This window comes from Condylura cristata, unplaced genomic scaffold (genome assembly GCF_000260355.1).
Source record: "Condylura cristata isolate star-nosed mole 26May11 unplaced genomic scaffold, ConCri1.0 scaffold00018, whole genome shotgun sequence".
NCBI classification, from domain to species: Eukaryota; Metazoa; Chordata; class Mammalia; order Eulipotyphla; family Talpidae; genus Condylura; species Condylura cristata.
Genome location: NW_004567119.1, coordinates 4,897,661 through 4,920,739, shown reverse-complemented (window position 1 = coordinate 4,920,739; position 23,079 = coordinate 4,897,661). Strand labels below are relative to the sequence as shown.

The 23,079-nt window shown below is 50.8% G+C and overlaps 2 protein-coding genes across 4 annotated transcripts in view; one reads left to right on the top strand and one right to left on the bottom strand.

Moving 5' to 3' along the window:
- Positions 1-10,224: 10,224 nt before the first annotated feature.
- Positions 10,225-15,335, top strand: UCP1 (uncoupling protein 1 (mitochondrial, proton carrier)). Of its 2 annotated transcripts, none has more exons than XM_004685294.2 (6): positions 10,225-10,356; positions 11,108-11,306; positions 12,738-12,938; positions 13,025-13,126; positions 13,852-14,032; positions 15,215-15,335. In XM_004685294.2, exons 1-6 carry the CDS (start codon positions 10,225-10,227, stop codon positions 15,327-15,329), a joined length of 930 nt encoding a protein of 309 aa, XP_004685351.1. In that variant the 3' UTR covers positions 15,330-15,335. The 2 variants fall into 2 exon arrangements, with proteins under 2 accessions (XP_004685351.1, XP_012582265.1); XM_012726811.1 differs by having other exon boundaries at positions 10,267-10,356; positions 11,108-11,310; positions 12,748-12,938.
- A 1,653-nt stretch (positions 15,336-16,988) lies between these two features.
- Positions 16,989-23,079, bottom strand: part of ELMOD2 (ELMO/CED-12 domain containing 2) — a 13,929-nt gene continuing 7,838 nt past the window's right edge. The window contains exons 7-10 of one of the 2 annotated variants that reach the window (XR_001145598.1): positions 22,888-22,956; positions 21,719-21,852; positions 20,021-20,452; positions 16,989-19,061 (exon numbers count right to left, since the gene is read on the bottom strand). Coding sequence is in view for 1 of the 2 variants with exons in the window: in XM_004685293.1 (XP_004685350.1) it covers positions 20,307-20,452; positions 21,719-21,852; positions 22,888-22,956 (349 nt within the window). In the remaining variant the exon portion in view is untranslated. Of the gene's footprint in view, positions 19,062-19,982; positions 20,453-21,718; positions 21,853-22,887; positions 22,957-23,079 lie in introns of those variants that run through there. The other variant, XM_004685293.1, reaches the window with a different exon arrangement.

Here is a 23,079-nt window from a genome sequence, read left to right as displayed (position 1 = left end):
GCTGCGCCACCAGGGAGGGCCCATCAAATCTTATGTTAAAGTGATGATGATAAGACAAAGTCAATTGGGCACAGGGCAGACAACTGACCAGTGCAGCGGGAAAAAGAGGCACTGGGGAGCAGACGTGTGCACAGAACGTCCGATTCCCAAGGAAGGTTGCAGTGGAGAGTGCAGGAGAGAGGATGGCTCCTCACACATGGCGTCATGCCTTGACCCTTTCGTCAAGGGCAGCGGTGGTGGCGCTGATTCACAAGTCCAAGTGGAAATCCCAAAAGGATTTTTTAAACTGAGCCACAGTTGCCACACCGTGCCGCCCACTTTCCATTCTCCCCACTGAGATTCAGCAACACTGGCAGCGCCTTCTGCCCCCCGGGACGCAGATACAGCCAGGGCGCACGGAGGCCCGGGGTCACAGCAAGTCTGGTCCGGCAAGGTCAGTGGGGCCAGGAGGTAAGCGAGTGACTTCCAGGGAGCCCGGGAGAGAAGTTGGAACTGCACAGGTTTCTCAGGGGAAGCAGTCAGGGCCCAGGCAGACAGCTTGCAAGCAAGGAAAGCCAGAGCCGGCGTGAAGCCTCTTTGTGGCGGCTGCCTGGACCTGCCTGTGGGGCTCACAGCCTCTGTGGGTGACCCCCAGCCTGAGACTCAACTTCTGCCCTGGGCTCCTTGGGAGTTGCTGGGCTTGGGGGGCAACGTAATGACAGTTTACTGTTTTAAATAATCTCAAAGATCCCAGTCCAAATTCCCCATCTCTCTTGAATTGATTCAAACCAAGAGGAAAAAACTAAGACTCAGAATGTTTCCGATTTACCCAGTTTTATGAGTGAATTTATATATGTATTCATAATAATTAACATGAAATGATTCCACATTCCCAAGTCTGAGTTCTTCCCTTTCTTCCTGCCGCGGTGATGGCAGACGCTACAGCTCATGAGCTTCTGTAGAACAGCAGCTCTGGGTCGTCAATTCCTGCAGCTCCCAAACTATGGAGACTTACGTTCTATAGTAGGAAAGTTTTAATTGGCATGTTAAGGACTGGCTGGAGTTTTAAAAGCTAAGTTTCTTTTTTTAGCTGATGATAATTAAAAACATAGATGATGAAGTATACAGGGGACAGATCTGTGTCCAAACGACACAGAGACCAAGTGGGTGTGACCACTGCCAGGAGCTGGTGCCACGGCTCCCTGACACAGACACGGGCGCCACGATTCCCTGACACAGCCACGGCCACCACGGCTCCCTGACACAGCCACGGGCGCCACGATTCCTTGACACAGCCACGGGTGCCACGATTCCCTGACACAGCCACGGGTGCCACGATTCCCTGACACAGCCACGGGCTCCACGGCTCCCTGACACAGCTATGGGCGCCATGGCTCCGTGACTGACACAGCCACGGGCACCACGATTCCTGGGCACAGCCACGGGTGCCACGATTCCTTGACACAGCCACAGGCACCACGGCTCCCTGACACAGCTATGGGTGCCATGGCTCCGTGACTGACACAGCCACGGGCACCACAATTCCTGGGCACAGCCACGGGTGCCACGATTCCTTGACACAGCCACGGGTGCCACGGCTCCCTGACACAGCCACAGGTGCCACGATTCCCTGGCAGAGCCACGCCAGGGCTGAGTGCCATATCTGGACAGCCAATGTAAGGAGCAAAGGGCACTCCGCTGACTTGCTGGCTGGGCCCAGTCAAGTCACTTATCCGCAGACGTGAGTCATTTCGAACCTATACTGCACTGCACACGCCCCACAGTGGGGCCAAGGGGCACGGGGCCCTGAGGTCTCCCCATCACTGGGCGGGGCGATGCAGAACACAGCATGGAACAAGCATTTCCCCCCTTTCCCTTTTTACAAGATTCCCTTATATTTCCCTAAGCATGGGGTCAGGAACACGGGGGCGGCTGCCTCCTGGGGCTTGGGGCGTTGGGAGGTGCTGGAGCTGAGAGGACGGTTCTCCGGGAGGCAGAAGTCACACGCTGAGGGCGCACGGTGTGATGTCACGCCCCTTGCTTGATCTTCTAGGTCCTGCTTCTCAGTGGGCGTTTCTGACTGCATTTGTTGGTTCAAAATCACAACTTTTTCTCTGCTGACGGCTCCTGCTCCACCTCCTTGTCTCCATCCACGCTGAGGACAGTTAGGCCTCCACATTGGGGTCGCCTAGCCTGAGGCACGGTGGGGGCCCCCAAAGCGATGAGCCTGGGCAAGGCAGCAGATGTGGTGTGAAGGGGAGAGTGGCTAGTTCACCTGCTGGCAGGTGAAGGAGGCAGAAGGGGCAGGCGGTGATCCCGCGCTCGGCGGGGAGGGGGAGCCCCTGACACCGCCCGGCAGACTGGGGGAGCCCGTTGATGAGCACGACCGCAGTGAGGGGCTCACGGGCTCAGCCCTCACAGAGACACCTTCGGTCCTGCAGAAAAGATGCCGTCACGAGGGTGGAGTCCTTATAAAAGGGAATTCTGGACACACACACACGCAGGACCCTGTGAGGGGAAGGCTGACCTCTAGACCCCGAATCACAGCCAAGCACCAAAGCTGGAGGAGAGGCAGGGACAGTCGCACAGCCGAGACCCTTCAGCCACTCGCCTCACTTTGTCCGTGTTGAAGCCCCTCGTCCTCCGAGAGGACAGGTCACAAACCACGGAGACCTGGCCTGCCGGGGAGGCGGCTCAGGTCCAGTCTCTGGTGTCCCACCGTGGCCAGTGCGTTGGTCCAGAAACTCCAATGAGCCTTGATTTAGCGACACGCATGGAGCCCTTCTCTGGGGGCCTGTCTTGGCTGTGCCGGCCGTGTGCCGGGCTGGCCTTGCTCCCCAAATCCCGGCCTCAGCCCCTGGCCCCCTCCTTCCTACCCACTTCTCAGGACTCGGCTCGGGCCCACCCTGTGGGTTCAGGAATTCTTCCTGTTGCTTCTCAGCCACCTGGTGTGTTTCTCACACTGCACAAAGCGTGTTCTGCAACCCCAAAGCCGCCTGTCCCCTCAGGCCTCAGCACAGGGCACGCAGTGGGCACTCAAGTGCTCACACAGTCAGACTCCCATGCTCTAGGCAAGTTCTCCAGCACTGGTGGGCCTGGGGAGGGCAGCCGCAGGGGGCCTGAGGGCGCTCCACGCAGAGCGAGCCAGGACTGGACAGAGAGGACACCTCAGGAGGACACAAGCCAGAACCCGGAGGGGAGCATGATGCAAAGGGGAGCTTCCGGTGACCAACCGCCAAAGGGGGGTCTCAGGGTGCAATTCAGCTGGGCAAAGTGACCCATACCCACCCCACCGCCCTGAGACCCAGTGGGCTGTGGGTGATAGGCAGCTAGTGGAAAGGAAGCTTTATTCTCTTTTTTCTGGATGTTTTTAAATTCTCTTGTCCAGGAGACTCAGCTTTTAAAAAGTCGGCAGCACCAATGTTTCCCAGTAACCCTTTAACCCTTTAACCACTCAAGGGGAAGGGGAAGGAGGGCGTTGCTGGGAATGTGAGCCCGCAAATACATGGGGACCTTTTCCAGTGTTTGGATACCCCAGATGCTGGCTCCCTGCCCTTCCCCCTCAAGACTCCCTGGGCGCAGCAATGGGGGAGACGCTGGATTCCCTTGGACAGGCAGGTGGGCGCCCCGTTTTGGCACCCCTAGCGTTTTGCTCCCATACCCAAACAACAAGGTGAGAGCAGGGAAGGTCGCCTCCCTCATCACCAGGCTGTGCACCGTGTGCCCATGGGGGCCGCAGTGAGTGTGCTCAGTCCCAGCACAGCCTCCAGGCTGCTGGCTCCACCCTGACCCCCTAGAGAGGTGCCTAAGCCCTGCAGACCTCAATGAGAACGCAGGGAGGTGACCTGAGCTGGCCTTTGCCCCTTCCCCCAGAGTCTGCCTCACCCTGGGGCTGCAATCCAGGACCTTTAGCCAAGTCCGCTGGGCCAGGCAGGACGCCCTGCCCCCAGCTCCCCTGTCCTGCCGTGGCAGGAGAGGGTCCTGGAGCTGGCTGTGACCTCTAACCTGCCAGCTGTGCCCTTGCCCGGGGCGGATCAGGGGCCACAGCTCTGGTGCGCAGTGGCCAGAGCCTGGGCCTCAGCCTGGGCGTGCCGGCGTCACCCTCTGGCTTCTGACCCCTCAGGAGCCAGGTGGGGGTCCAGTCTGCCTGCCCTACATCCTGGCCATGTCCCAGGCCACCCAGTCCTGGGCTGGGGCTCCCGGCGCCGAAGGGGCCTTTCACATCTTTCAGTAAAGCATTCAGCTCAATGCTCTGGGCCCCGCGGTCTGCAAAGGGTCTTCGCTTATGCGTCTGGAGTGTCTGCGCAGAGCCACTGCAGCCATCACGGTCCCCATTTTAAGGGCAAGAGAACATAAGGGTAAAGAGATGAAAATAAGTTACCTGAGGTCCCAGAAGGAACAGGCACAGTAAACCCAGGACCTTCTGACAAAATGCTGTTCCGAATGCCCAACCCAATGCCTGTGCCCTGCACCTGCCGCCAGGCCTCAGCACCCAGAAGAGCCTGGCCTCCGTGTCCGGTCACGCTGACTGGCCAGACGTCTGTTATGTTGTGTGAAATCTGTCTGTCTGTAGCTCCTTTCCCTTAACAGTATACATAACAGTAGCCTTTAAGTGTCGGAGGACAGCAATGTCCCTTCTCCAAGTCATTGCTTCCTCTTCTGTCTCTGGCTTCCCTTGGGCTTCAGTCTCTATAGATCTCACTCTCCAAGTCCCATAAATCCCCTTCCTGACCTCTTCCAGCACGTCTTTGAAATCACTGAAATTGAAATCAAGTAGGCTGAGCTTTAAAGAACATTGCATTCTTTGCAAGTTCCCTAGAGTGTATCCAAACCAAGTAATTCATGAGCAAGTGATTGTAAAGTTATTTACATGATTTATAAGAAGTGTGACTATTCCTAGTGAATCTTCAAAGCCTAGGAGAGTATCCTGTCATACATGTACTGGCAGAGAGTACCACACAGAGAGTACCACAGAGAGTATTCACACCTGTGGCTGAATTCACGCATCTGTGGTAGAGAAAGGAACAAGTGAACAAGCAAAACTAAACAAGGCAAATTCTTAGACTTGAAAAACTAGGGTGCTGGAGGGAAGGGGGGTGTAAACCAGGTTAAAGGGGTCAGGGGTATGATGAGGTGCACACTAGAGCTTTTCTGGAGAACGCGATGCAGTGTATACAGACACTAACTTGTAAGGAAGTGCACCTCACGCCTATCCAGTGTTAGAAACCAAGATCAAATATTTTGATACAAAATGAATGTGAATAAGTACAATGGAAAGGCACTGCCGTATCATGTGGAGACTGAGAGTGTGAGGGCCGAGTGTAGTATCCTAAATGTTCCACTCAGTGGCTGTGTGACCTAGGCGCAGTTGCTTACCTCCTCTGAACCTCTGAGCCTCTGATACACACAGTGAGACGACCATAGTTTACTCTCCAGAGTGCTCAATTTCCTAAACTGCTTAGAAGTGTCTGGCACTTCTACATGTTTGTGAACTGCTGGAGCTGATAGACCTGCCCTATGTGGTGGGGAACAGGTCCCCCGGGCGTGGCACAGGGAGGGAGGAGGTGGTCTGTTTAGTGAGGGTCACGCGGACAGAGCGTGCTCATTAAGTGAGGCGTCTGAGCTGAGGGGATACTCATCCACACTCAACCGGCTCATCAGCTCGGACAGAGTTTAAACAGGGGTCAGTACTGCATGGCCAGCAACCTAGTAGACATGGACAGTTTCTCCCTAACACGGAGCTTGGTGGCTGGGCTACACCGGGAACCCCACTCCTCTCCTCTGCCTGCTCTTTCCCTCTGGACCCTCGGCCAAGACTTTGCTTTATGACTTTTTTTTTTAAAGATTTGTTTATTTGTGCATACAGAACTGGGGTACAGGCCAGAGATGTGGAGGGTGAGAGACTTCACCAGAGACAGAGCGGGGAGCAGAACAGGCAGATCGACGAAGTCCACTGCTGAGGGGAGCAGCGGGCGGGTCAGGAGAGGTCTGCCGCGCCACCTGTCACCTCCGGGGCAGGCGGGAGTCGAACTCATGCGGAAGCGGCTTTAGCTTCTCAGTGCTGTGCTGTAACCCGCTGCGCCACCACGGAGGGCCTGCTTTATGACTTTTTGAATCCATTCCAGGTGACACCTCTGGGCCGCTGGTCTCACCCAGGGCTCAGGCCGGCCCAGATGTGCGCACCTGATCTTGGTCAAGGTGACACGGCCGCCAAGCTGCTGTCACACACACTAGACCATGTAAGCGCATTCCACATGGGATTTTCTTCATGTTTTGGCTCATTGTCTTAGGGACCATATGCAGAAGTGTCATCAGGCTCAACGCAGACAGTTCACTTTCCAAAAGAAGTGTGCAAATTTGTACCACCACCACCACAGATACAGCAATGCCATTAAGATGACTGGTGCTCAACAGCCACAGTTTGTAATTTCGGCATTCATAAACTATTTACATTTACAGTGCTACATTCGTAATGTATATGTTCCCATTGAAATAATTATGAAGCGGGGCCCTCCCTGGTGGCGCAGCGGGTTAAAGCGCAGCACTGAGAAGCGAAAGCCACTTCCACATGAGTTCGATCCCCGCCTGCCCCGGAGGTGACCACATGGCGCGGCAGACCTCTCCTGACCCGCCCGCTGCTCCCCTCAGCAGTGGACTTCGTCCATCTGCCTGTTCTGCTCCCCGCTCTGTCTCTGGTGAATCCTCTCACCCTCCGCATCTCTGGCCTGTACCCCAGTTCTATATGAATAAATAAAAATAATAATAATAAAAAAGAAATAATTATGAAGCGGGTCGGGACCGCATGGTAATTTAACAGGTGAAAGAGAGAATTGTTAGTGATCGCAACTATGTGTCCTGATTTTATGATGTTTGCCTTCTGTTTTTACTTAGCTTAGAAGTTTAATTACATACCTAGACGTTTATTTATCACTTATACATCATAAAGCTGAACAAATAGCATCTACTCTAAAATATCTGAAGTCCTAGAAGCATAGAAAAGGTTCTAAGCCTTTTGCTGTCCCTTATCTCATAACCTTCCTTCTTTGCTATCTGCCGTCCGCACACGGTGTCTAACTCGGGGTGACTCCTCCGGAGGCTGGTGGGGGGGAGCACAGGCTCTCAAACACAGCCCACAGGGGGACTGTGCCCAGGGGCCTGCGGCGGGCGAGGGGCTGCAGCATGCTGGGTTTCCGCAGCGGGGAGCAGGCTTGGGGCGCTCAGAGGCTCCGCCTGCGACCCAGCAGGTCGCCCTTGCTCGCAGTGACCTGTTCTTTGCCTCTTCGCTTCTTCTTTGTGCCAGAAGGGCAGAAAGCGGGTCTCTGGGGAAGCCACCCTCTCCCCTACTGCTCTCTCCAACCTGAGGCAAACTTTCCCCTACTTCCCAGCCCCTCTGAAGGGTGAGGTAACCTGCTCCTAGGAATCCAGAGTCACGCTCGGAAGCTTGAACTCCTGTGACCTCCTAGTCTCCTGTGACCTCCTAGTCTCCTGTGACCTCCTAGTCTCCTGTGACCTCCTAGTCTCCCCAACAAGGGGGTTGAGCTCTCTTTCTTCCTCGATGCTCAGCGGGGGCCTCGAGAGCATCCGGGGCTCGGTCCGCACTGTGCCAAACCCTACTCTCTCAGGAGCGGTGTCCTCTGGCGCAGATGGCCTCCCCTCAGGACCCTCTTCCTGCAGGTCGGCGGGCTCAGCCTCGCCTCTGCAGGCATCTTCTCCCCACCGGGGCAAGTGCTTGGACTCAGCCCTTCCGTCTGCTGACAGATCGGTCCCTTATTTCCTTCCTTTCCAGACGTTTTCCTCGCCACCCCCCACCCCGGCCCTCTGCCCATTGGTCCTAGTCTGCCTTTAGCCATCCTGCTGTTCCTTCAAAGAGCTACTGTGGTTACCTTTTCTAGTCCAAAGCCCAAAATTCCACCCCTGCCACTGCACCCATTCCTCACGTGCGTGCACTTTGCCCTTGGAGAAAGGGGCCGAGAGACAGACAGCCGGGCCCAGGTGCCCATGGCCAGCCTAGAACAGCTGCCTTCCCTTGTACCGCACAATTTACAGGTCACAGACTGGGGAGGGATGCTGGATGGTGACGATGCCCCCATGTGGATGGAAATGACTCTGGTCTGCCCCGGGGTCTCTCAGTTCTTATCTTGCATGGAGAGAATTCAGCATCACACCAGTTAGGGAGCAAAGCAAGAGATTTATTGATAATAAGAGGAAGGACAGGAAAGCTCTCTGAGCTCAGAGGAGTCTCGAGCAGACACCGAGAGGCAAGGAGCAGGTGTATAGTGGGCGGGAGTTGGGTCCGGCCATTGAGTGTCTCTGGCTGACTGGAGGGGGTGCGTGGGGTCTCCGAAGTTACCGAGTCTCCCGGCTCCTTGGCCCGCCTTCCTCGGTAGCCCTCGCGGCTTCAGCACTGTGTGACTGTGTTGGCTTCAGCACTGTGTGACTGTGTTGACCTTCCGAACATTTCATCTGTGGTTGGGTTGGGGGCACCCTGGCTCCAGCTGACTGTTTCTCAGTCAGGTTGCTACATGGGTGCCACACGGGAGCCTGGCTTGGGGCTTGAGGCACCCTGCTCCTGAATGACAACCTGTACCTCTTTCTAACTTCCTCATCCGGAATTACTGATGGTACTCACTGGTGAACAGGATTCCCTGAAGAGCCCAGGGTAGCTACTCCTGTGTCTACACCCTGCTGGGGATTGGGGGGGTGGTTGCCAGTGTCCACCAGGAGCCCCTCCAGCGCCCAGGGGTGGGGTGGGGTAGGGGGTCAGTTCACAGGGAAAGTTCATGGGAGCGCGAAGAGCTCGTGTCCACTCCTCCCCACGTAGCAAATCCACAGCACATCCTTGACTCGGGCTCAGAGGCCAGCACCCCCACCCCGCCCCCCACAGCCCAGTCACCCCACCAGAGCTGCTCTCCGAAGATGCGAGTGTCTAGCCCAGCAGTTTTTTCTGTGGTTTTGACCTTCTGGGGTTTCTTCTCTACACAGCCTTTTCTTGCCAAGGATTTGGAGATTCTTCTCTTGGGGCTCCCCTCTCACTCCGTGGGCCCTCTGACATGGGTCAGGCTGCCGCCCCAAAGGCCCCTGGCTTCTCTGAGAGGAACCTTCTTTCTTTCTCCTGTTTCCTGTGACTTCCCTCCCGAATACGGAGGGATTTTTAAGGCCCAGAAAGAACAAGATGAATACTTGAAACCCACCTTGAACCAGGACAGACGCTCCTCTGGGAGCAAACCCTGACACCCTGTGGGGTTTATCCCTGCAGGTGAGGTGCCAGACTGGGATCCCGATGGAGGCAGAGACCGGGTAAGAGGACAGCCCCAGCCCCAGAAGAGGTGGTCAAGGGTCCTGGGGCCCAAGCCTGCAGGTCCCTCCACTGTGCGCCCTGAGAAAGGGCTCAAGGGGGCCAGTGAGCCCTCCCCTGGGGTAGCTCCAGCCCTGCCTGCCTCCTAGGACAGTCAGTCCGCACTCGGCTCACCTCTGGGTCTTTGGACACTGAGACTTCACGCTGCCGTGGGGAAAGCAGGGCCTCCGTGCTGAGGAGTGACGCTGCCTTGGGGACCTGTTGTATGACTGCTAGCTCATTTGACAGCTCCCTCGCACACAGCGTTCTAAGGAAACACTTCATTTCTTCTAAAAGTTCGGAGAGTTCTTGGTTCCTGCCTGGGATTTTCCATCTGGGCTTGGTTGGAAAGGAGACAGGAGAAGTTAAAGGAGAGCAAAGGGGAGTCAGAGGCTGCAGGGTTCCCTCAGAGGCAGACTGGGGAGCACCCCGGTTTCCCCTCGGAGAGCTCCAGCCAGGCAGGGCTTTTGACCAGGATCGTGGAGAACTCGCTTGTTTCAGGGATTCCAGTGAATGCGAAGGTGGCAAGGGCTGCCCCCCTCCACCTGGAAATCAGCCTGGAGACCACTAGCTGCACCCTCAGGCTCTGGGGAGTGCAGGGCGGCTCAGCTCTGGGATGCACTGCTCAGATGCAGGTGGGAGGGACCCACCTCAGACCAGCCCCGCCCCCCCTGCGGCAATATAAGTGACCAGCTGGGGCTGGGAGCAGGGCATCTGGGCACCACGGCACCACGAGGTGCAGGACACTGACCCGCCTGCACTCTCCGTGGCAGCCAGCTTCCCTCAGGCCACCAGCCTGCAGCTCTGCAGAGGACCCCTCCCTGAAATTAGGCTACCCGGGGAGGAACTTCAGCCAAGAGGCAGGGAGGGAGGCGTTCACCTTGTGCAGCGGTGGTTTGTGCTGAGTGAAGATGGTCGCCTCCTCCACTGCCTCGGACCAGCCCGCCCCCACCATGCCGGTCAAGATCTTCTCTGCAGGGCTAGCTGCCTGCACAGCGGATGTGATCACTTTCCCGCTGGACACGGCCAAAGTCCGGCTCCAGGTAGGTGAGATGGGGAGCGGGGCCCCTGCTCTGAGAGCCCCTTAGACTTCCTTCCTGGCTCTGGTCTAACCACCCATCCCAGGGGCTGCTGGCCACCTCGGGTCTGGCTGGTCTCTGGGCTGATGTAGGGGAAAGGGCCAAGAAAAGGCTTGGGGAAGGCAGGAGAGAAACTGAAGGGCCACAGGGGTCAAAGAGAATGGCTTGACAGTGACTACTGCCAGACCCCCCAAATGTGAGGGTGCACAGAATGTTGAAGAGCTAAGGCTGTGGGAGTCTCTCCAGTTTGCAAGCAGGTGCTTTCTCCCTTCTTGTCAGATAGCAACACCTTCCCATCCTACTGCCTTAGGGGTTCTCCAGCATTATGGGGTGGAGAGGGGCTGGGGTTTTGCAAAGGGCTTTTAGTTTTCCCTTGGGTTTTTTTTTCTTGCTTTTGTTTTGGGGGGTTGGTTGGGGTTCCAGATACAGGTAGCTGATACTGACATTGAGTAGACACAGACACATACCCACAGACGCAGGTGTTGCCTGTATAGGTAGGTGTTTAGAGAGATGCTGAGTAGCAGCATAACATTGTGGGACAGGTTACAAATATCACTATCCAAACATATCGGCAGTAGGCAGGTGGATATATCATGGGTGTGGAGAGAAGGAGCGGGACAAATCTTACCTGAAGCTTTCTCCAGAGAGCGCAGAGGGCCCCCCGGTGATCCCTACTTGGTCCTCACTTCTCTCTCCCGTTTCTTCCCGTTTCCAGATTCAAGGCGAGACCCCGGTCTCCAGCGGCATCAGGTATAAAGGCGTCCTGGGCACCATCACCACCCTGATCAAGACGGAAGGGCCCATGAAGCTGTACAGCGGGCTGCCCGCCGGCATCCAGAGGCAGATCAGCTTTGCCTCTCTGAGGATTGGCCTCTATGACTCTGTGCAGGAGTTCTTCAGCTCGGGAACGGACGGTAGGTGCTGCCCCTGCGCCCACGCGGCCAGCCGCTCCGTCCAGGCACGGTCAGGAGGCTGGTGGCTGCCTGCCACCTCTGTGCTCGGGACCCCCCAGCCCCCAGTTCAGTCGGTGCTGGCTTGCTCTTCATGGGTTTCTATCTGTAAAAACCACCCAGCCAGTCTTGGAAATCTGGGGCCTTGAGACCCATCTGGAGAAGACGAAACCGCAAAGCGAGGTCTAGTCAGAGTCCAGGGCATGAGCTCGGTGGGGGACACCCCTGGCGTTTGCTCGGCACCCACCCACCGGGCACTGCGTGTGCCCTGAATCTGCCTCGCGCGGCTCTGGCCTGGGCACTGAGTCTTCACAAGCCTCCTGGGAATTTCTGTGTGCGACTGATTTGAGAACATTTGGTTTAAAGAGCACAAAGTCAGAAGTTTGAGGAGAAGGAAAGGAAAAGTCATGTTTCCTTTAATGGATTCTGGCGAAGTCTCGGGGCTGGGCAAGGCCAGAGAAGGAAAAGTGGACTTAAGTCCTGAGTTGTGTTAGAGGAAGAGGGAGGGGAAGCTGACCTCTCTTGGCTGTCGTGTGTGCCAAGGTCCAGCCCGTAGTTCACACGGCTCTGAGTGCTTCCTCTCAGCCTTTCTGTGGCTCAGGTCACCCCACCGGTGCGGTCCTGTCATTTTCATCTTTTGGCAAATGGCCGCAGTGCAGCACAGAGCAGTTTTATAACCAGCTGAGGTCACACAGCTGGAAGAGGACAGTGAAGGTTCAGACCCTGGCTCTGGCCACCTGGCTCTCGCCACTGCGCTCGCCTACCTGCCGCCACTTACCTGCCTGTGGTTCTGGGCATCATTCAGTCCTTACAGCCATCTGCGCAGGGCCACATGTTCCCCACTCTCCGCTGGAGGAGCTGAGTCTATCAGAAAGGGCCGACGCCACGGCCCCCAGTTAGCAGACGCCCACCGTGGCCCACCCATGCCAGCTCTCTACCCCTGGGCTGGGTAACTCGGGGTGATGTAACTTCACTGCCCAAGCTGTAGAGACTGAGGGAGCAGTGGGGAGACAGTAGAGGTCGGCTGTGCCATGAAGGTCACCTCCCCGACCGGGGACCAAACTCGCCCTGACGCGGCCACAGCTTGTCTCGGCGTCCAGCCCACGGCGCCACCAGGGAGGGCCCTGCAGACTTTTATTAAGTGGTATCGTTTTGAGAACATAAGCAAAGTTTTCCAAATTTCAAGTGAAAACCCCTTTTGGCTTCTTTCTTCTTGCCCTTGTCCCCCTCATAGCCTGGGCTAGTCTGAAACCACTTGAGCCCCTGCCCGGGTCCCCCCGAGCCCGTAGGCCCAACCAGCCTTGTTGCCCAGGGGGGCAGGGGCCGAGCTCCAGGACGATGGTGCCTCCCCGGAATTTGTTGTTGTTGCTACTGACAGTCTCTCTCTCCGGGTAGGCCCCCCCAGCCTGGGAAGCAAGATCTCAGCGGGGCTGACAACAGGCGGTGTGGCTGTGTTCATCGGGCAGCCCACGGAGGTGGCGAAGGTCAGGATGCAGGCCCAGAGCCACCTGCACGGCCTCAAGCCCCGCTACACCGGCACCTATAACGTCTACAGAGTCGTGGCCACGACGGAAGGCTTCCTGGGGCTCTGGAAAGGTAGCCGAGGCCAGGGGGAGTCCCGCAGGTACCGCCAACTGGCACCTTGTCACCAGCGGAGCTGGTGACACTGTCTTGTTTCCCAGGGACCAGTCTCAACCTGACAAGAAATGTGATCATCAACTGCACAGAGCTGGTGATGTATGACACGATGAAGGAGGCCCTTGTGAAGAACGACGTGCTGGCAGGTAACGGCGCTGCACTGTCCCCGCCAGCTCTGGTCACAGCTACAATTTCACCTTGGAGCGTCTCCAGCCCAGTCTTACTGAAGCCCTTAATTCTATTTTCCCTTGTTAAGGCATTCTGAATATTAGGTATCATTTTTAGGAAGTAGAAAATGACCCAAATCCTAAGTTTTGCTGCAACAGTTTTTTTTTTTTTTTTGGCAATAGAACAAAGTGCAACTGGATGAGGTCAGTGCTGTTCACAGGTGAAACCAGTTACAGGCCTCCGTTAGCATCCTGTAAATAGAATCTCGTGGATAGAATGCAGCAGGCGGGGCATCCCCCAGCTGTAGCCAGGGAGCTGGTGATCCGAGGTATACCAGAGGTCCCTCCAAATCACATTCGCAGAGATTCTAGAGACATGGAACTTCTCCCTGTTAGATCCCAAATATCTGGCTTGATGTTGCACCCTAAGGCCACAAAGAAAAAGCACAGGCGGTTTTCTTGGCACTTACAATCCATGATGCCGCAGCATGATGTTCTTCACCTTGTGAAGAGCAAGGTGCTAGCAGGTAACGGCGCTGGGCCGCCTTTCCCAGCCTAAGCCCAGCCTTCCTCGCTATGCCTTGTCTCTCTTTAAGACACGCGCGTAGCCCTCCTCCCACCCACAGACCCACCAGTCCGCGAGGCCCGGGAACGAGCGGCCCTGTCCATGCCTGAGGCTGACCTGTCTCTCTGCCGCCTTTTAGATGACGTGCCTTGCCACATGGTGTCAGCGCTCGTCGCCGGGTTTTGCACCACGGCGCTGGCTTCTCCTGTGGACGTGGTGAAGACAAGGTTCATCAACTCTCCCCCGGGACAGTACGCGCACGTGCACAGCTGCGCGCTGGCCATGCTCCACAAAGAGGGGCTGTCGGCTTTCTTCAAAGGGTACGGCCTGACTCCCGCTCTGCGGTTTTGAGCGCCCGGGGCCGGGGGGGGAACTGGGGGCGCAGCCCTGCTGACGTCTGGCCCCAGCCGGCCAGCCTTGGAGAGTGTGGCGAGAAGGTCCGCCTTCTTGGCCAGACATTTCTCCAACCCACTAATGCCACTGTGCCAGAAAATTACTGGGGGTATTCTCTCGACCGCGAGCAGACAGGTTCACTGGAAACCCATGACCTTGACCCTAGTTTGTTGGGAATACAGGACCACTTGCCTATGTGGAGGGAAAACTATGAAAAGAGAGGGAGGGAGGGATTGAGAGCTGGACCAAAACAAGGTTTGGTTTCCTCTGTTTTAATTTGCTCAGCTCCGGTTATCTGAAAACAAAAGTAGAGAGAAGTCATTGCCCCTGACCCAGAAAAGTGATGCTGAAAAGGATGTTTGGGGAATAGCTGCCCTCACGGGGACACCCATATTGTGTACTAGGTCACTTTCCCCTAAAGCAGCCTTATCCTGGAAAATACCTGCCTAACCGTCAGCTGATTTATGATTATAGGCAACAGCATGAAACTAAGGTAATAGAACACAGCGTCCTTTTTTAAAAGCCTCTTTTGACGTGCCTGTTGTTGAAAGATAATTTTGTAGCCAGATCGCCAGATTGAAGGGATGAAATCTCCTCCTACAGTATTTCATTGCTGCAAAGATGTGTTCAGAATTAAAGCCTGGTTCTGCAGCTTGGTGGATCCCCTAAACAAGCCCCACCCCAAAGAAGAAAAACAGAAAAACAGCACACTTAGCTCCTGGACAGAGAAAGGACAGACACGCCCAGCTCTACACGGACTCACTGGCCCCTCACCTGGTGCCCTGTGCTTTCGCTTTCACTTCCCCTTCCATCCCTACCTCCCAGTCAGAAAGCTGATAGAAACAGAAACTCGCTCCCCCCGCCCCCCCAAACCTGATGTGACGCACAAAGACCAGGCCAGGGCTCGCCAGGAGCAGGGAAGGGTGTGCTGGCCCTGTGGTCACGGGGGCGGTGCGCCGGGTGGGTGCTCCAGGCCGCACTGAGGGAGGCCGAGCGCCGTGCTCACCGCGGTCCCTGGAGCCGGCCGGCGGGAGACCGGCCTGTGCTAGGCAGCTGTAAGAATTCCCGCAGCCAAAGTGGAGTAACCCGCTGTCCACGTGTTTTTCTAGGTTCGTGCCTTCCTTCTTGCGGCTGGGCTCTTGGACTGTCATCATGTTCGTGTGCTTTGAGCAGCTGAAACGGGAGCTGATGAAGTCCAGGCAGACAGTGGACTGTGCCACATAACCACGCAACAGCAGGGCTTTGTGCCTCCACACTGATGCTGAAAATGCTGTCCACTTATTTCACCCTAAAAAGATAAATAAGTTCATAAGAAGAGAGTCTGGGGATTTTTTTTTTTTAAGAAAAAATAATACCTATTTCTTTTATGCTCCTTGTTTGAGGGAGAGGAAAGCAAAACACTTGGTATGTACCCAGCAAGTAGGGTCCAGATAAGTTGCTGTGTTTGATGGACCAATGGGGGGAGAGGGGGATGGAATCTGATGATAGAATATGAAGAACTTTAATGTGTTTTCAGTATAATTCAAAGTGATGGAAAAGTGGGTGAAATGCATTTTTATGAACATAAAAGTGAAGATACTATGTTTTCTTTTTTAACCCAGCTGTCAGTTACTACAGCCAATAAAGCATTGCTAATACCACTACGTCAGTCTTGCAGCTCCTCTCTCGGAAGGGAAGCGTTGATTGCCCTGAAGAGACTGGGGGGCTTTAGAATCAATGGGCACAATAAGTTTAAATGTTCCTAGTACAAATTTTAAAAGTTCAGTCTATTTTATGACAATAGCAACTTCAAACCCGACATGCCATATTCGAGACATTATTCATCCAGGAATCATGCATTCTCTGAGAATTACAGATGTTTGAGCTAACCGTCCTTCAGATAGCCAGAGGAGACTCCTGCTGAAAGGAAGACGAAGCTTCACACTTTAACATGTATGAAGTTGACAGTCTCCTTTTGGACAACAGGAAATGGGGCAGGAGGAAGGAAGCCTTTGTGAAGAACAAAGAAGAGACAGAAAATAACTGGCTGGAGCCAGAGTCAACATTTGGGGGTGAGGCCCTTGGTCTTTCGAGTGACTGAAGGTTCTGAGTTTCTGGTCACGTGGAGCTACTGGGGGCCAAGCCGGTTAGCTAAGTCTGTTTGCTGACTTGGCATGCTGGGTTGGAGCAACTCCATCTTGGGCCTGCAAAGTTGCCCTGACAGCTGTCAGATGTGGTGCAATTCTGTGTCATCGGCTCCACGCTCCACTTGCTGCTGTTTTTTCCCCTTAGATTTTATGAGGTCCCTTCAGGTTTATTTCCCTGTCACCTGTGAGGCAGCTGGGGCTTGTGGGATCCTGCATGCACCTCAGGGCACCCTGGCCTGACTGCCTCTGTCTCGTCTGTAGCTTTTAGGGTTCCTTCTGGCCTCCAGAGCCTCTTTGCCCAGCCGTGCACAGCACACTAGCAGAGCAAGGAAACAGCTCACCCTTGGGGCAGCGCTTGCCAAAGACTGCTGGGAGTTGGTGTGTAAGTATCAGCTCCCTTGACAGATCTCAAAGCGACCAAATTCCTGATACACAGGGCTGTTCTGCTTGATATGGGGATTATACAAAAGTGAATCTATGACCTACTGCAAAATTCACGGAAAAATTATAGTGCGGTATGAATTACTCCTATCCCTGTAAGGAGTGAGGTAGTAGCTTCTTTTTTTGTTCTCAGAACCAATTATTGAATAGCATCTTAAACAGGTAATCAGTAAAGGAGTTAAAAAGTGGGGGGAAACCATATTTCGATTTATAGTAACATGATTTAAAAGTTACAAAAGAAAACATGGTTTCATGACATACCAGCTTAAATTAGGATTAAATTGAGAAAGTATTAACAGAAAGCATATGGCAATTTCAACATGGATTTTATTTGCTCACAACATTCTGAACAAAATGATAGCACATTTCAACAGTTTATTTTACATAAGACCTCAATTGCTAGATCCAAAGTAGACAGAAATCTATTTCTTTACATTGCCAACCTGGGCTTTCCCTACTCTCATCCCCCCAAAAATAATCTATTGCTTCAACTGATTTGAATACCTTACTGGACAGACACAGGGTCGTCCTGGGAAGAGTGATATCGACATTGCCTCTCTCCTGCACTACTGAAGCAGGGGACAGCTCCCTTGTGATTTCTCCTAGACTTTTAACAATTTCATTGATCTTTGTTAAAAATTATTTGTGTAGAGATTCATAATAAGAAAATGGAAATGAAGCCTCCCCAGACTTGTTAGTGAGAATGTAGGTAAAACGTTTCTCCTGAGAAAACAGCTTCTGGTCCCCAGTCACTAAGTCCAGGAGGACAGTAAACCACTTTTCTCCAAGCCACACCTCTTCCTCCCACACCACTGTTAAGGGGCACGCTTCCCTGCTCTAGCAAAGGCAAAGGGCACCCCCTCACCCTCATGTAAGGCTTCTCCTTTGAGCAAACCTTTGACCAAGTTCTATTTCATTCAATGCAAAGAAGAGAAACAGCTCATAAGCAATCATGAATGCTGGGCTAAAAATGAAGAGAATGCATTCGCATACAGGAAAATACATAGAAATCCAAGTATCTGTAAAAGCAGGGGGAAATCAGGATAAACATTTTCAAGAAAAAGATTGTTTTCTAAACCGTGAACGGTGCCAGTAAGATACCATTAGATTTTACTCTTTCTAGCTGACTATATCACCGTATTTATACACAGAGGTTGGTCTGGGTTGGCTGAGAGTCCCAGATTTCCCCCAATTTTTTAAGGATTGTCTTTTGGACTATTCTTGTCAAGGGTATACTCTCTCCAGTCTGGCGTATTCAAAAATTCAAACAATGAATGATTCCCTTTTTTGAGGTAAAACAATTTCCTGCTACTTCAATTCTATCACTACTTTGGTATTTTATTAATTACTACAGACACATAAGACTTTAAATGTAGATTTTAAAGACTACATCAAGTTCTGACATATACACTGAAGCGAGGGGAGACAGGAAGTCAGACGCAGTTACGTTTCTTTTCTGACATGTCACCAGCACATGAAAGTTGCAGGTTTACAGTTGGTGACAGTGAGCTTGGCTTCCAGACTCTCTGAAAGTCTCTCCCGTGACTTCCAGATCCTCCAGATCCTAGCGCTCCTAGATTACACAAAATGGTTACTGAATATTTGGTGCAAAATCAGAATAATGTATTGTTCAAACAGGAGTTGAGTCAAACAATATATAATTGAGCAAACTTCCTAATGACATTTTTTAACATCACTAAAAAGATTTTTTTCTCCTTAAAGGGACAAATTCAGAGTATTTCCCCCTTATTTGAATTCTTCCCTTATTAAGTATACTAAAGTTTACATCAATTTAAGATCTCAAGGTTAAAACACAAAGGTAAGTATTTTCAGCATGAAAATGAAAAGATGAATAGAACCACTTTCCATGTGAGGGTGAAAACGAGATGACATGATCTTCTTGGCTAACACCCACTCCTCAGGGTTCTGCTACATTTCACAGAACTCCAGCAGAATGATGACAAAGCATTAAAAATTTTAAATGACAAAGCATTTAAAAGAACAACTTAAGATACCCCCAAGCTTGAGAAGTTCCCTAGAAGAGACCAATTTTTAAATTCTTATCATATTGAAAGTTGAACCACCATGATTATAATGAAAAAAAAAATCCAATTTAAAAAAGGTTTATCTTGTTGAGAAAGTAATAACTGTAATGATACACCAAATGTATGTGCCGTACAACATGGGTGTGTTACTTTCCAACTGGATATTCTTCTCTACTCTTCTCTTTGGCAAGTTTGAAGAGGTTTGTCAATCGATATGAACAAATACTTGAAAGTCTCAGGTCCGACATCACGGAAGAGCCAGTAGACATACTTGATGTTCACATACTAGAAGATGAGCGAAATACTGAGTTTCAGATCAAATCATGTCCGTGACAGGTCGGTCTCTGTAGGATCAAGGCAAACTTAATAATCAGATGACCCAATCTTTAAACTCTTAGCTTTGCTCAAAGTACCTGTGTCTAAGACACACAAAGGAGGAGCCGTTGAGTCTCATCACCGCACAATGTGCGGAGTCTCATCACCGTGACGGCACCTGCTGTCCTCCTGAGGTCTCAGAATAGAACTACATGACACGACATGTGCAGTCCTCAACACCAGCTACTTTAGAATCCCGCAGACTGTTAACTCAAAAAATACCATAAAGCCCATCCGTCCCCAGAACCTAGAACCAGCACCTGATCCAAGCAAGAGCAGCAAACACAACAGTAAGTTAAATAAACCAACGGTGTTTAACTCAGATTTTCAAAAAGCTTTATGCTTCTTGTTTAAGTTCAAAACAGAATTGAAAGAGCAAATGTCCTTTGCCGACAAGCAAGATTTTCTTAGTAACTCTATCTCATTTCACAAATATACCCAGGCAGAGAGGAGCCTCATAAAAGGCCCTCAGAACACAGTAAAGGTCTTTTACACAGCTGAGAGAAATAACTAACTACTGAAGATGAAAACTGTCTTCAAGCTCTAAAATAACATTTGACGTTAACGTGTGGTGCTGAAAAACCAAAAGCTGTCACTATTCTGCCACTCTCTTGTTACCTGTTGTGCTAAATAGTCAGAGAAGCTGAGAAGGAGTCCCGGTTCTTCGTCCGCCCTGGTATCTACCTAAGATCCAGTCTCAGGGAGCCACAGCCACATGGGACTGAGGTGCAAGCAAAGAAAAGCAGGAAGAACTATCCTTCCTGTCAATTAGCTGAGCAGTAAAGTGACACAAAGAAAAGACAAAACCAGAACTTACAAACAAAAACTCTTTAAAGAACTGAAAAGATACCACCAGCCTGCTAGCCATAACACATAGAAATGAAAACTGATTTTTACACATTTCAATAAACTGATTGAAGACAAATACCTGATTTTCCACTTTTACATGACCTGGGCTAAGTCCCAAGTTCCAATCTGCAGTTCCTGTGACTCTACAGAGGGCTCTTTGGAAGGACAAGGTTCTGTGGAGGACAGTGTATAAACACGTGTAAACACACACTGATTGTCCACTAGCTTTCTTCAATAGAATTTCTGAAATATTTTTGTAGGAAATTATACATAAGGAATGTAGTTGATCAGATAATTTCTATTACAACATATAAATTCTGTTGTGTGTGCAAAATGTGGTAGAAATAGAAGATACTCTGGATGATTCATGTCTTTAAAGTAAGTGATACATTATAATCCAGTAAGAGTCCTTTAATTTTTTCATGGAACTTCTCTCGATATATGTTGAAATACATAATGCTTTCTGGCTTTTCTTCAAACCAAAACTTGTCAAACTCATAGACAAGATAACCTGCAGTGGGAGAAAAATATAATATAAATATAATCACAAGAGTAAAATCACATCCATACCACCTCATTTCAAAAAGGTAAAACCATGTAGACAATTAGTATAAAAGGTCAGAAATCACCTTAAGCTAATAAAAACCTGAAAAAAAATTAAGAACTATTTTTGTATCAAATTAAATAGCAACTCAATAAAAGATTTAGTGTACACTTCCGATGAAACTCAAAAATCAACAAAATCCCTACAAAGTGGTAAAAACTTTCAAAACATATTTCGGGAATAGGAAAAAAGTTATTTCCAAAGACCCCTGAAACACAAAACTGAAAACAACAAGAGTCTATAATGAACAAAGTACAGGAAGGCTGTTGTTGCTTGATTGCTGAAAGCCAGCATTATTCTGACTTTTGTCAATGTGTTGCCAACACTGTCATTAAAATAAAAAAGAATAAAAACTCTAAAACAGCTGACTATTGTTGTTTACCATTATCGTCATGGCAGAGATAGCTAAGAGGCTGTACTGGGAAGCCAGTCACTAGGCTGCAGGTGTGCGGTGGGGACAGAAAGGCACAGCAAAGCCAGAGAGGCTGAGCAGCAGCTACCTGCGTGCCAGGGGCCCCAGCCGAGCGAGACCCGGACACCTTCCCTGGGGGGCTACAGCGGGGGACTGGCCCTTTGTGGTCTCACTAGTCTCCTGTCCCCACCAGTGTGCAAATGCCAAAGACACAAGAAGCTCAAGGAGAATGAGAAGCCTCAGGTGGCTGCATGGTGTGAGTCGGCAGCACCCTCGGGAGAGGGCTTCCCTTGATCAAACTTCAGGTTCACAAGCAGTGGCAGCAAAGGGGACCGGAGCAGCGTCACACTGCCTGCTTTGGCAAATGTCACGGGTGCCCTCCGCCTAGTGCCAGAAGGCCCAGCCCCAAGTCTGTCCTGACAAGAATAACAAGAAAGTCTTCAAAATTTCCTTGACTTGGCATTCTTGAACCAGGATTCAAAGTGAAATTTTCAGCAGACTGGAAAATGGAAGTCTACAGAAGAGCGGCAGGAATCTTCCACTCACACATGTCAAGAAGTGGCCTCCCTACATTTTTTAAACCAGAAACGAGAGCATTAAGTTCTCTCAGGGGCCCATCTTCCATGACTGCCAAGGACCCTGATAACAAAATGCACACAGAAGTTACATGCCAGCTAGAGCTGTCACATCATAGAGTCGACTTTCCTAGTGGCTTACGAGCACTCTTGAGCCATCTCGGGCTGCCTCACTCGAGCACTCACAGTAAAACTGGTGGAAGTGCTCCAGCGTTGGCGCTCCAGGAACGAAGTTGTAGAGGTGAGACTTGAGCGCTTCACTCTTCAGCAGGCTGTAGGCCATTTCTGTGAGGTTGATTCCAACTATTGCATAAGAATACCTAGGTCAGAAACATGACCTGTTATACCGGCCCACCAGAGAGCTCACAGAATAAATGTACAGTTAGGCAAGCGAGTCATTTGATTAGCCTGAATTGGAACTACTTTGATTTTTTTCTAACAGTACTGATTTTATGAAAACCTCTACTATTGGGGAAAAACAAATCAAATGCACTCTTAAACTGTTTTTAAAAGATGGTTGATTTTCTGGATTTAATCTAAGAAATAAAAAGAAATCTCTGATTACATCAATATCTAAGTCTGTACAAGAAAATTGGTTTTAAAAGATACACTAGAAAATCGGACATTTTCTTCTCCAATATCAGGATATTTATTTTTATATGTAATACTGTTATATTTTTTTAAAGATCAGGTATCACTGGGAATAGAAAAGTGAAAAAATAATGATAAAGCTAATAATGTTGCCTCAATTTGTGTTTCATTTCACAATACAAAGTTATTTTTCATTTTCATTTTCCCCTATCAAAGCTATATATACCTTTCCCCAAATCTGTTTCTCAAGAAAGGAAAAAGGGTTTATAAAGGTTTTCCCTTGTCTCCATTTTATAGATCAACTATAGCTTATGATAAAAATAAATTGAAATGTATAAAAATTGGTCATATGCAGTTTTAAGAATTGTGTAATATCCTTTACAACATTCTTGTTTGTTAAAATATTATTATGTTCTTTAAATTTTTTTTTTTTTTACTTTAGGTTTTTATTTTCGGTTCACAGCAAAACTGAGCAGACAGAACAGAAGACCCAAATTCCCTGCACCCCCACACATGCACAGCTTCCCCCTTTGCCAACCTCCCCAACACTGTGCATGTTTGTCAGTTAATGAAACGTGCACTAACATATCATAGCAACCCCAAATTCACAGTTGACCTTACGAAGGTTCATTCTTGATGCTATATGTTCTATGGGTTTGTAAAATGAGCTCATTAAAAAAAATGTTTTGGAAGACTTTCAACTGTAGATCATCAAACCAACTTGAATTTGAGCGCTTATGGTTTCTTTAGTATATCCAACTTACCCTAACTTAGGATGATTTGAACGGGAAAGAATCTGATGGGCCTCACTGGTATAATTTTCACTGAAATACCTAAGGAAAAAGTGTAAGAAAAATAATGAAATCAACATGTCTTTCAAATTAAAGAGCACCAAAAGCAACTTAAAAAGCTACTATCCAAAAGTAGATGACTGGATTAGAAAGATGTGGTACATA